This window comes from Neolamprologus multifasciatus, chromosome 1, assembly GCF_963576455.1.
Source record: "Neolamprologus multifasciatus chromosome 1, fNeoMul1.2, whole genome shotgun sequence".
Lineage (NCBI taxonomy): Eukaryota > Metazoa > Chordata > Actinopteri > Cichliformes > Cichlidae > Neolamprologus > Neolamprologus multifasciatus.
The window spans coordinates 1,293,037-1,306,479 of record NC_140439.1 but is presented as its reverse complement, the minus strand read 5'-3'; the positions used below and the strand labels follow the sequence as shown (position 1 = coordinate 1,306,479).

General features: G+C 41.9%; 2 protein-coding genes across 3 annotated transcripts; one reads left to right on the top strand and one right to left on the bottom strand.

Moving 5' to 3' along the window:
* Positions 1 to 2: 2 nt before the first annotated feature.
* On the bottom strand, positions 3 to 2,776 carry hddc3 (HD domain containing 3). The gene is made up of 4 exons (XM_085140882.1): positions 2,642 to 2,776; positions 728 to 783; positions 400 to 640; positions 3 to 228 (listed from the first exon to the last, which is right to left on the bottom strand). Exons 1-4 carry the CDS (start codon positions 2,751 to 2,753, stop codon positions 98 to 100), a joined length of 540 nt encoding a protein of 179 aa, XP_084997008.1. The 5' UTR covers positions 2,754 to 2,776; the 3' UTR covers positions 3 to 97.
* Positions 2,651 to 13,398, top strand: vps33b (VPS33B late endosome and lysosome associated). 2 transcript variants are annotated; one of them, XM_085139663.1, is made up of 24 exons: positions 2,651 to 2,777; positions 3,204 to 3,343; positions 4,083 to 4,163; positions 4,284 to 4,345; positions 4,431 to 4,480; positions 4,591 to 4,658; positions 4,749 to 4,794; positions 4,874 to 4,968; positions 5,616 to 5,720; positions 5,839 to 5,929; positions 6,004 to 6,081; positions 6,269 to 6,342; positions 6,426 to 6,512; positions 7,094 to 7,184; positions 7,264 to 7,338; positions 8,608 to 8,672; positions 8,746 to 8,800; positions 8,878 to 8,924; positions 11,657 to 11,789; positions 11,906 to 11,979; positions 12,494 to 12,595; positions 12,695 to 12,770; positions 12,898 to 13,017; positions 13,164 to 13,398. In XM_085139663.1, the coding sequence occupies exons 2-24, from the start codon at positions 3,248 to 3,250 to the stop codon at positions 13,241 to 13,243; spliced, it is 1,851 nt and encodes a 616-aa protein (XP_084995789.1). In that variant the 5' UTR covers positions 2,651 to 2,777; positions 3,204 to 3,247; the 3' UTR covers positions 13,244 to 13,398. The 2 variants fall into 2 exon arrangements, with proteins under 2 accessions (XP_084995789.1, XP_084995708.1); XM_085139582.1 differs by lacking the exon at positions 2,651 to 2,777 and adding an exon at positions 2,811 to 2,916.
* Positions 13,399 to 13,443: the final 45 nt, after the last annotated feature.

Genomic DNA, 13,443 nt, shown 5'->3' with positions numbered 1-13,443 from the left:
TGTACATGAAATTTGATTTATTTTGAATATTTACAAACAAAAAGCATTTTATTTGCATTTGAAATAGCCCATTCTCCACTGTGTTGTGGCCCTGCTGTCAGAGCTGGACTCCTCTCTCTTTGAAGAGTTCCTCCAGCTTCCTCTCCAGAGCCAAGTTGGTTCCTTTCAGGCAATTCACCACCTCAAAGGCCCACAGGAAATACTCCTGCACTCGCTCAGCTGTCCAACCTGCCAAGCACATTCAGAAACATAACTGAACAACGTTTGATATGTTGTCTTTTGCACTTCTGCCAAATAAAGTGTTCCAAAGCATTTCATCCTCTTCATTTTTAATTTTATTTTTTTACACAGCATCCCATTTATTGTAGGAAACAGCACTGTGTCCAGAGACGTACTGACCAACAGGAGTGCAGCGGTTCAGATCCCTCAGGTTGTACAGTTTATCAGCCAGTTTAACCAGCTTGGCCTGTTGGCTGCAGTGAGGTGCGTGTTCCACCTGTAGACGCTTCCTCTCCTGCTTGGGCAGGCTCTTGTCATCCGTCACCTCCTGAACAATGCGAGCCACAGTTACACCAAATTTAGCTTCCAGCTCTGCGGGGGTGGTGTCGGTGTCTTCGACTGTGTCATGAAGCAGGGCGGCCTGCAGGGCAGGAGGAAGCACACAGGATTACTGATGCGACAATGCGTGCACATGACTGTGACTAACAGGTAACAACTGATAACTCACCTGCAAAACCTCGATATCTGTGACGCCCCCTTCGTGGCTGAGGATTCTCGCTACTCCTTAAAAGCACACACAGAGAGCTGTGAGTAAACAAGACCGTAAACAAGAACCTTCACTGTTTCCAGACTGCTAAGAGAAGTCACTTATAGAACAAGAAAACTTATTTATAATCAGACATTTCCTCTCTGAAGAGCTCCTTCAGCACTTTAAGTTTCTACATTCAGTAAAAGGGCTAGATGTTACAGTCCCTGATAATGCATTGCTTTAAATGGAGAGAATCTTGAGGGATGGCTGTTCTTTGCCAGCAGCACACATCGTTATGCCTCAACTTTCAGTCTTTTACGGACGCTAATCTGCCATTTTTAATTCGTCAGTTAGGTTTAGGGATTAGAGATCTGATCTAAATTTTCATATTAAAATTTGGGACACATTGTCAGTAGTGGACCTTGGATTCATCGGGTGTTTTGGCCATTATCACTAGACACCCTCATCCAAGGAGGCCCTGCCAGGGTTGATTCAGCCCTGGAGTGTGTCACTGGTTAATGTTAAATTGTTATTTCTCTTCTTCTTTCTTCTGTTTAGGTTTCTATGGTTTATTTTTCTATCTAATCATTGCAACTAAAAACTAATACTTACCTCTTTAGCATTTATGGAGCCTCACTTCTTCAAAGGGATAGAAAAGGTGATAGAGACAAGTAAGACAAAAGGGACAAGATAGGAGTGAGCGGAGAGGAGAGCCGGAAGGGGGGGCGCCTGATCTGGCTTCCCACACCTCCCCGCCGTATCAGGGCTGTACACTCTACCTCCCCACTATAACATAGCTCACAGCTCTCATTTGTAAGTAGGAAAATAAAACTCAAACAGAACAACCAGACGAACCACCAGAAACTTCCTTTACACACAGGAGGGAGCTTAATCACTGGCTGCCCATCTATGGTGCTCCTTGCTAACACCACGATAAACAAATCCACTGAACCGTCGTTTCAAAAGATATTTTGAAACAATCACTAGCTCCTCTTTTGCATAATAAAACAGAATGTCTGAAGAAATGTAAAATTACGAATTGGGGGGGGGGGGGAGGCAAAAAAAATAAAATACATAAAAGCAAAGACAATATAATAAAAATAGATACATGGAAATTAGATTTGAGGGAAAATAATTTATGTTTTTCAGTATTATTTTTGGTGCGTTCCTTTATCCTTTCAAAGTTTGTCCCTTTAAGTCCCCCACAGCTCTAGTGGTCTGGAGCCCTGACAGGAAAAGCACTGCCAAGTGCTATCATTAGCTCAGCAAAGAAAAAAAGTGAGTAGTGGGGGAGATATTAGATTCGTTGCAATCTGCGCCCTTACCACTAGATGCCGCTAAATCCCCCGCACACAAAAAGCCATTAGTTTTGTACCCCTGAACAAAAAAAACCGGATCAATCGACCTCCACCTCCCTGTGAGACTATACACTATACAAATTTAAAGTCGAAAAATAACGTATCGCTATTACACGGCAGGGTATTATCACCAGAATCAAATAAAATAAAGGTAATCGTGTTAATGGAAACATAGTTTCTGCAAAACTATTTGTTGCCATAAAATGGTAAACATATAATGTTAGTGATATAGCTGTAGTAGGCGAGTAAACCCTAATAACTTGACTGGTTAGTTCTAATAGTACCGCTCCTTTCGGCGACTCCCTTATTGACAAGGTGTCGCCGCAGCAGATACTGTTATATAATGTCCATTATGAACATAATTAAGTTTGATAACTGGGTTTTAATTCAATCTCCTCCTTCCACTGCTTCCGGTATCGTATCAGTTAAACATCAGAAACTTTGTTTTCTTTTTCTTTTAAAGATAAGAGTGAGAGACTTCACGGGTTTACGTACAGGCCGTGAATGCATCATACTACCGTAAAAACACACCTACCTATGGGGTGATTTATATACGGCGTTCCTTCTGGATCTTTACGTCGCTGGTTGCGGTGTTTCTCTGCGGCAAATTGAACAGTTTCCAACAACAAAGCTGCGTCTGAGTTCATGGTGTAAAAATCACGTCCTGTCAGGTCAGTGACAGAAAACCCGCGTTATTAGGTTATTTAATTTTCAACGTCTTTCCAGCAAGTGTAGCGGTCCGTTGGTATTATGATCCGGGGGGAAACAACTGGTCGTGGGATCATTCCACTTATTTAGCTACGGAAGCAGGTAGCTGCTAACTTAAGATAAAGCGTTATGTTTCAAAAGACATAAACGGTCAAATTTCTGGCATTAATTTTATATTTCGAGGGAAATTTTTACAAAGTACTGTCAGCGTATCCGATTATATCAGCATTTATATGATGGATGTGTTTTTAGCTTTGAAGCTAAGCCAGCAGGGATGATAATCACAGCACAGATCTCTGTCTTACATGTTTCTGCTGGTTTTTGTATCTCCATTATTAAACATTATATTTGTATATGAGTTATTTATTTATTTTCTTTGTTTATGCCAGTCGTGGATGCCTGAGTGTTGTCCGGTCTCCGTCGTGTGTCCAGTATGGCTCACAGTGCCAGGAGAGACTCCCCGGAGCTTCCCGACTTCTCCATCCTCAAGAGGCTGGCCAGAGATCAGCTCATCTACCTGCTAGAACAGGTAGGAACACGTCACAGCTCCTGCCGAAGACATACGCATCAGTAATATGACTGGCATGTATAGCATGGATATGGCACTGTTCTTCTTTTTTGTTTTTATTATTATACTTTATCATTTGACTGCACACCCATTCACGAGCAACACGTCTGTTTGTATCGCTCACAGCAGAGGACCGCACTGGTCACCACAGACTCATCAAACATCCTGAGCAGTGTCCGGTAGATGTTGAAGGACCTCAGTGATGTCAGAAAATAGAGACTGCTTTGGCCTTTTGTGTTTTTAATGAAGTCTACTGTATTTCTTTTTTGTTTTATAGAATTATAAATTGTGTTTATGGAGATAACAACAAGCAGTTTCACTGGCAGTGGCTTTTAAAAGTGCCCACCAGCTAATGGAGTGAATTCTGCTGCAGAATCATGTCTATTTCTAGCCATTCACTTGGGATTTTATGTTGGGAAATATTCCTATATGCTGAACTATACTGTCTTAACATGAAAATTGTCCCCACCAAACTACAGTTTACTTTTGCCTTAGGACTCAGTTTTACAGTTTAATTTCATTTAATTAGGCAAAAATGAACATTGTCAGAATCAGTGGAGAAAGTGTAGAAGCTGTGTGCAGACTAAGCCATGCACGCATTAGTTTGTGATGTACTTCCGACTCGGTGAAGACAAAACAAGTGATGCTTTTTGTGTTGTGAAGAGCAGATTGTCCTACAAGCCGCTCTCTTGTGTCACAGCTGCCCGGGAAGAAGGACCTGTTCATTGAGGCAGACTTGATGAGCCCGCTGGATCGTATTGCAAACGTATCAACACTAAAGGTGAACTGCATCAGCTGCTGCTCTCCTGCCTGTTCTGATCTCTTCAGAATTACTGCACTTTCAGCAGGTCTTTAAAAGCTTTTTGTCCCCCCCCCCCCCCCCCCCCCCATTTTCTTTCAGCAACATGAAGTGGATAAACTCTACAAAGTGGAACACAAACCTGTTATCAGCACCTCAGATCAGTGAGCCTGCACCTTCATACCTTGCAGAATTGTACCCACACACCTGACGCGCCCACCTGACAATGTGGCGTTGCTTTTTTTCCAGGCTCTGTTTCCTGATCCGTCCAAGAATACAGACTGTGAAATGGATATGTGGTAAACGGAGATTCTTTTTATTTATCTCTTGTCTTGATGGTATTATTATAAAGTCTTCCGGTGAAAATGGATGAAACTGAAGCAAAGTGACATCTGCATTCTTGTTGCAGATGTGGTGAACACAGACAAGGTACCTGGAAAATCCCGAAGATACAAGATCATCTTTACCCCTCAGAAGGTATTTCTCTTTCTTGTCTTGTGTCCGTGCTGTACTTCTAATGCTTCAAGTGCTTGATACTGACCTGCTGACCCTTCTTTGTGTTACCAGTTCTATGCATGTGAGGCCGTGCTGGAGGAGCAGGGGATCTTTGGCGGTAGGCATCTTTCTCTTTTTGCAGGAATGACGAGTGTGAGTGAGGAGAAGTGTAAAAGCTGTTTTTGCCTTTCCTGTAGATGTGTCCATAGACGAGTGGCCTTTCTACCTGCTTCCTCTTGATGATGACATCATCAGTCTGGAGCTGCCAGAATTCTTTCAAGACAACTTCCTGGTTAGTAGAGGCCTTGCATTGATCATTTGATCACTGATCATTTAAATCCTTTTCTAGTCAGTGTTTTAGTCATCATTTGTTAATGTGAAGAGGTTCTGCAGCAGTACACAGACTAATGAGTGAACACGAGCAGCTAATGAGCTAGCTGTTTCCCCTAAATGACGAAAAGAAAAGAAAAGAAAATAAATATTGGCCTCACATGCTCTTGTTGGATGCATGCATGACTTGTTGCTCTGCATCAGTGTTTGATTCAGTTTTAGACTTTTGAATAAAACGTTATAGACTCAGTCTAAAATCTGAAGTTCGTTGTGTTTTTACTGTTCCACGTGGTTTACAGACACCTTGACATCCAAACATGTTTTTGTGAGAAACACAGCTGCTCGTACCGTTGTCCAGATGTGACTACATTCCATCACAGTTTTTGTCCTCAAGCTTTAGTTTTGAGTTTTCGTCGTTTCTTTCTTTAATTTCCTCATTTCTGAAGTCGACCGCACAAAGGAAGTTTGGGCGTTGTAGTGTTACTAATGTGTTAATAATCATAGTGAAACAAATCATCACATTTGAACTGTTCATTGCTGAATTTATAAACCCATAGTTGAATCAGAAGTGTAACTACAAAATCTCTGATGCATCCTGTATTTTTCCAGGCTGGAGACCAGCGCTGGGTGAGGACCGCCGGCAGTGCTCTCCACCTCCTGTACTCCCTGTACGGCCCATTCTCAAAGGTCTACGGGATTGGGCGCTGCTCAAAGGTGCTGTAAGATTAGAGACCAGAAGCTAGTTTGATACAAACTAGTTTAACTTTTTCACGTCCAGTTTGTCCGTCACCTGCTTTGGTCTGTTGCTGATGGTAATTCTGTGTGATCCCAGATGGCGTACGAGTCGTGGAGGGAGCAGGTCGAAGAGGGAGAACAAAAAGCTCGTCAGGCTGAAATTGGGAATGTTTTCCTTATTGACAGAGGTGAGGAGGCGCAGTGATCTCAGAGGACGATGGGCCGTGCCGTTCCCGTTCTAATGTCGTCGTTATCATTGCAGATGTGGACTTTGTTACTCCTCTGTGCTCACAAGTTGTCTACGAAGGACTTGTTGATGACATCTTTAGAATCAAATGTGGTAGGTGTCAGTAAATCAAATCCACTCACACGTTCACTTTATGCCTGGGAGAAACACGTCACCTCTGACCTCTTGAGCAGAGCGTTTCGCCCTCACATTCTTAGCTCTTTCGAAGCCACGCCGCTGGTCGTTGTGTTTCTTTTAAAAAATATCCATATGTTGTCTGATCATTCCAACTGTTGTGCAGGATGTGTGGAGTTTGGACCTGATGTTACCGCCTCTGACAAAAGTGTGAAAGTGATGCTGAACTCTCAGGATAAGGTAAGGCTCGTCTTAGTCTGCGGTCGGCTGCACTTTGCTAATTGTCGTGATTCTAATAGAAAAGTGTGTCTAATGTTTCGTAGGTGTTCAGTGAAATCAGAAATGAGCATTTCTCCAACGTCTTTGGTTTTCTCAGTCAGAAAGCCAGGAATCTGCAGACTGCATATGACGTGAGTGAATGTTGATACTGCTTAGCAATCATTGCACCCGTGGCTTGATTTGGAGAGTCTTTGTACGGCACAACCTTGAAAAATGGCATTCATATTTGCATTGGTGCGTTACGTGTTTATTACCTCGTGGTCGTGTTTTATGTGCGATGCCAGCCAATAGAAACTAATAAAATGCTCCTGCATCTGCGCTCTCTGTTTAGGTCAGCAAACATTTTTGTCCCTCTAGTTTTTCCTCTTTCTCTGTACGTTCCAGTACTTTCAGTGATCTCGCTCCAGGAATTTGCTGGAGTGACGTTTGTGAGTCTTTATCTTGACACTTTGATGCTATAATTGTTATTGTCTCAAAAACTACAACAAAAAAGTATCTGGAAATTGTCTAGATGATCTGACGGTGCTGAACCCCTCGCAGTACTGTTGGGCTGCATTGATGCGACGTGTAGTTACATTTAGTTACATAGTTACATAGTGTCAGGTTACCCTGCTGTGTTTCAGAGGGGTAATTATGACGTAGCTGAAGCATTAGGGACCAGTAAGGATAACAGCTAACACCTTTTGTCTGGTTTTCTTTAATAACTCTACAGAAACGTCGGGGGATGGACATAAAGCAGATGAAGACGTTTGTGTCAGAGGAGCTGAAAGGGTTGAAGCAGGAACATCGACTGCTGACCCTGCGTGAGTGTTACAGTATCCTACCGCTGACTCCGAGCCATATCTGCACGGCTGCGTTGCTGAAGAGCATTTTCTCTTCCAGACATTGGTGCCAGCGAGTCGATAATGAAGAAGAAAACAAAGCAGGACTTTCAGGAGCTGCTGAAGACAGAACACTGTAAGAATCCTCCGCTCTGCTCTTTGTTCCAATCGCGTTTCATTTAACCTCCTAAGACCCGAACTCTTCCACAGCAGCATTTTTAATTTCTCTTTGATATTTGGGCATATTGGGACCCGATGAATGTAAAAACAAAGAATTACCAGATATTTTCTTTACCTGATTTTTGTTTCTAAGAAAAATGAGAGCCACATATGAGGATATTCATTTCGATCGAACACTAGCAGTATAATGTCCTCATAAGTGGATATCACTTTCGTAGTGCAAAATTGACTATTTTGGTCTAAATAACCCAAAATGTGATGTCCACATATGTGGACGCCAGGTCCTAGGAGGTTAAGGGACTTTTAACACCTTAAAGCACAAAACAAGCTCCATGTTTGTTGGTTTCATACGTGTGTGCAAGAACATGAAAGCTCTCCAAAGACTTTGCTGACCGATGAATCTCATGTTTTCAGTACTTTAAATGAACTAGAGATGATCCCATTTGAGAAGAGTGTAACTTGGGTTATCTTTTTTTATTACTACAATTTACAGATGCCCCCTAAATGCATCACAAGCAGGCAGTCATAAACCCAACAAAGGTCACTGAAGCAGCAACATTATCTCCCTGGGTTACGATGGGGACTGGTGACAATGTGATGCCTAAAACTGCTGCATTGTTTTCTGTGTGCGCTGTTTGCCAAGACTGGGAGAAGAACAGTAAGATCAGTGTTAAGAGTGGGATTATAAGCAGTGACAGCTTGGACTTGGACCATAGTTAAGTTAGGTTTATGGTAGTTTTTAGCACTTAAACATGAGGCTTGAGAATGCCATCCAACCATAAATCTATTTCCTTAAGCACTTATCCAGCCACAGGAGGGCGGAGCCTATCCTGTCACAGGGCAAGAGGGAGAGCACACTCCCTGGACAGATTCCCAGTCCAGTGCAGGGCCTACCACACAGACAGACAACCATTAATACTCACAGTCACACCTGTGGCCACGTCTCTGTGAGCTGCCAGAATAACCTAAGAGAACAAACTCCACACAGAAACTTCTTACTGTGAGACAACAGCGCCTGGCTTGAAGTGCACTGATGTGGAATAAAGTCCTGCAGAGATGGGTAAACAAACACACCTGTGTTCCTGTGTGTGCTCCTGTCTCCATGCTGCACGTTAAGTGGTTCAGTTCATTTTGTGTGTGTCCGCTACTAAAAGTTGTCAAAGATAATAGTTTGTAGTGTTTTAATCCCAGGAGCAGCAAATCTTGTTTCCTTGTGCTTTCCCAGTGTTACTGGAAGGATTTGAAATCCGTGAATGCATTTCTTACATAGAGGAGCACATCAACAGACAGGTGAGTGTTCTTAAAAGAGTTCAGCAATAAGCGCACTGCCAAAAAGTCTGAATGACTCTTTTCTCCTTTCTAGGTGTCCATGGTAGAAAGTCTGCGGCTGCTTTGTCTGCTGTCTATCACAGAAAATGGTGAATCATCCTTCACTGATTTGTCACAGACTGTTGTCGTTCCTGTTTACAACTATTGTGATGCTGTTTTCCTGCAGGACTGCTGCCAAAAGACTACCGCTCATTGAAAGCACAGTATTTGCAGGTGAGGTACAACAAATCTCTCAAAGTATTTTTTTTATTGTGGGAGACAGAGATGGGCAGTACACGTTACAAGTAACGCGTTACTGTAATCTGATCACTTTTTTAAAGTAACGAGTAAAGTAAAGGATTACTATTGCGAAAACGGTAATTAGATTACTGTAACTTTCCCATAGGAACGCTGCGTTACTGAGTTGCTAAAACTGTGATTTTTTTTTTGCGAGAATGTCTCATGACAGTGACGTAAGCGAGTGCGACGTTCGTGGCAACAGCTGTGTGCAGATCAACAATGGATCATATATCGAGTGCGTGAGAGAGTATGAGCGTGCAGCGTTTAAAGCGTGGAAGTACTGACCTTACTTTGAGTTTGATTCCATAAAAAGTGACAAAAACATTAGTGTCCGTTGTGCGTGGGAAGAAAACTTCTTTTTACAGCAAAAAAACCCTAAACGTCCGAGCAAGAACCGAGAGGCTGCCACGTAATGGGAAACTCACAGAGAAACTCGCGGATTCTTCCACTGACCGCTGCTGAAAATAGAGCAACAGGACCGCTGAGTCTTTGATTTTATTTATTTTCTGCTGTGTTTTACTTGCATCTATTTGAAGGAGTGAGAATATTTTATTTTATGTGCTGGAATGTGCAGAAAATACATTTAAATGTTAAACAAATTTCTTCCAGTCAGAGAATGTTGCATATAATTAAATTTTTGCTTGATGCATAAAGTTAAAAGATTAAAACTAATAAAACAAGTTTTAAAAAAAGAGACTTTTTCATTTGATTACATTTTGCATGATGGATTATGCAGAAAAAGTAGAATTGGGCTGAAAGATCTATCACTTTATCACCTATTCAGGTTGTAAATCGTGTTTTTAAAAAGTAACTAAGTAACTAATTTGAAAATAAGTAATCAGTAAAGTAACAGGATTACTTTTGGGGTAATCAGTAGTTAGTTACTGATCATTTTTTTCAAGTAATTTGACCAACACTGGTGGTAGAAGTACAAAAGCTTTTATTGTCAGTATTTTTGTACCTTTGCTTGAAATGGTATTTTCTGCTGTTTATTTTTATTTTTTAATGCTATTTTCTGTTCATGTTTGCTCAAAAAAGATTCAAGTATACAAACAGCATGTAGGCTGATAGTGGCCGTAAGGGATTTGTGCCAGAAAACACTCCTATCTGTCATTTTTGGAGCTCTTGGTGAATAAAAGTCCAATCTGTTTGTTGGAAGACCAGAGCGCCGAGGAGAAACCCGTCTGAGACGGAGAAAATCAGGTTGACAGCAGAACTTCTCACAAAGCAGCTGCACAGTTATAACACAGTTTCTACATTTGCCTGTTAAATTGGCAAGTGTAGAGTTTGTCAAACACACACACATACACACTTCTTTCTTTGCTTTGTGTGTGTTTTGTGCAGCTCAAATATGCCTGTAACCATCTCGGTCACCCTGTAATGTCTTCAAACAAAACAACTTTCACATTTCATCAAATGCAGCATTGTGTCAATGATTGTCTTGGAAAGAGCAGCTGCTTTCTCAAATGATTTATTATTTTTGTATTTAACTATTATACAGTGTATTTGCTGATAAATGGTAGGCTGGTACACTACATGAACAAAAGTATTGGGCCACATATGTTAACCTTTGAACTCAGGTGTATAAAACCAAGCAGCTAAACATACAGTCGGCTTTACTTCAGCTCTGTGAGAGAACGAGACACTCAGTGAATTTGAGAGTCTTGCTGAGGAAACATCAGTGGACAAAGTGGTGTAAACGCCACTGGACTCTGGAGCTACACGCTTCTCTCTCTGACAGTGTACTGGACCATTGTGGGGTTTGCTTATGACAGGAGAGTGCTGCCCGCCCGACTGCACTGTGCTGGCTCAGACAGATAATAATAATAATGCTATGGGGTCTTTTCTCCTAATGGAACGTTTTAATGCGTCCCGGGTTTGGGACTGTTCTGTGAATCCAGTTTTGTAGGAACATTTTGAGTATGGCCCTTTTCTTTTCCTACTTAAGTTTGCTGTGGGCCCCAACCTCAGTCCCAATAATGAACTGGGTTGTGAGCCAGGACCTCTCATTGGACAGCAGCACCTGACCTGGATGAGCCGTGCAGCCCATTATAACCTGTGGGTGTATGATGGGATGTTTGTAAAGCTCCTGTAAGATGTGGTGTGCAGGTGGTCCTGTACTTCATGTAGGGCGTATTCTTCACCGAGTGATGTCGAGCCCATACGAGCAGAATAATGCAGTAAAACTTACATACCTGTAATGTAAAGCATGTTTGTATCTTTGTAACCTGAGATGACAATGAAATGTATTTTTTAAACAAAGACTCGGGACTTGTAGGCTCACAAATATCTGATTGTAAAAGAATCTGAGTTCAGCTTAAATCATCACTAAATTTTTCATTTATTTGTTGTGAGCTTTCACTTAGTTTAACAGTCTGGCCCTGTGGGGAAAAATAATAATACAGCCTATCCCTACACTGGAGCATGAAATGTAAATCAGTCTGTAGCTGAACAAAGATCATTTCCTCCTCTTAGAGTAATGCTTTGGAGAACGTGCAGCGTCCAGCTGTTTGGGGACATCACAGGCTGTTGTCACAGATCTGATCAGGCAGCCTGTAGTGGCAGATTGCTCTTTGCTGCCAGCCTTGGCTTGTTAAGTGTGTGCTCATTTTGATAAAGAGCCATGGGTCCAATGCCTGACATTTTTCTCTGTCTGACCTCCTCAGAGCTATGGAGTGGATCACCTGCTCACATTTTCCAACCTGAGGCAGCTTGGGCTGCTGGTCGAGCAGCAGCCGGGAGAGACGCTCACTGTAATGGAGAGCAAAGTGGGCAAACTGGTTAATGATAAAACTGCAGGTGACAGTGGCTTCTCAGTGCAGTTTTAGCCTTCTCCACTTACAGGAAACCCTGCATTGCTCTGTGCATCAAGACACACGTGCTGTTTGACTTTTCTTCTTCTTCTTTGTTTCCAGGAAAACTGACAGATGCCTTTTCCTCTCTGGCAAAGAAGAGCAATTTCAGAGCCTTGAGCAGAAAACTAAACTTGGTAAATTATTGTTTAGGTGAACATCTTTGGTTAGTTGTATTTGTGGACTCTACAAGAACAACTTTGTATGGTTCACGGTTCAAAATAAACCTTATCTATGGTGTACTGAGCCTTGGTGAAGCACTGTGTTCATCCTGCTTGGAAAAAAGGCTTTTAAAAAAATCTCCTCCCCTTGTAAAACGTCCCTCTCTTTAATCTTTTTTCTGATTGGTTGGCCCAAACAGAGAAATGAGTTTTAAGTTGGGATGACCATATTAGCAGTGTCCTCTCAGTGACATCAGACAGAGCCACAAGTAAAAAAAATCACTGTTTACTTCTTTCACATAGGCTGACCTCATTGTTTGACAGCATCTGCAATCATAACACTATATATGACACAAAACAGTAACATATATTCTCTTTAATTAACTTTATTTTGTTTAAAAAAATACAGCACATACTTTTCCTAAAGGCATTTTGTTTTTCATTTCTGATTGTGTCAAATGGTAACGTGCTCATCATATTTTGCATCAAGGTGCCAAAGGCGGATGAAGAATATGACCTGCGTGTCCCTCGAGACATGGCTTATATCTTCAGTGGTGCCTACATCCCTCTGAGCTGCAAACTCATCGAACAAGTAAGTCAACCAGGACACATTGAGTCTGTGGATAAGATGGGGGGGGGGCAGCCATGGTAACTTTAAAATAAAATTCTATTCCCGGTATGTATTGCATAGGTGCTGGAGCGAGACGGTTGGACGGGACTTGAAGAAGTCACCAGGCTGCTAAATGGGCATGAATTTGCAGTTACAGGTTAGTACAATGGCAGGTATAATGGATCCGTTTGAGGCTAATGCTAAAACAGAAAATGAGACTGTTGTAACAGACGTCTAACATCTAAATGCCTTTGATTTGATCACTGTTCTCCGTCTCTGATCAGGGAGCAGCGGCGTGGATTCAAGGGGAAAGAACGACACTCAGCGTATCATACTGGTCATGTTTCTTGGTGGATGCACCTACTCTGAGATTTCAGCCCTTCGGTTCCTCGGCAGAGAGAAAGGTAAACATTGTGATGGTGTGTAGGGCCACTTAGGCAAAAATAAAAAATGTGAAAAACATCTTCTGAAAGGGAGATGTATATATTTTTTTTTATTGTATTGTTGAAAAGCAGAAAATAACAACCATTTCTATTTTTTTCTCTCTCAGGTTATAAATTCATTGTGGTTACAACTGCAATTACAAACAGTTCCAGACTCCTGGAGGCTTTGCTGGACAACCACGTATGAAGCCTAGCAGCACATCATTATGGACAGAACTGCTAAGGAGCCGCTATGCATTCCTCCAACACTGGCATTAAAGATAAAGAAATGCTTCATTCTGGTCTGTTTCTGGTGACGCGAGAACTGTAAAGATGTGTAAAGTGAATAAACGTTTCTTAACATCTTCGTTGTTTTCTATGTAGTCGCGTTTACCGGCTGCCCGGCTC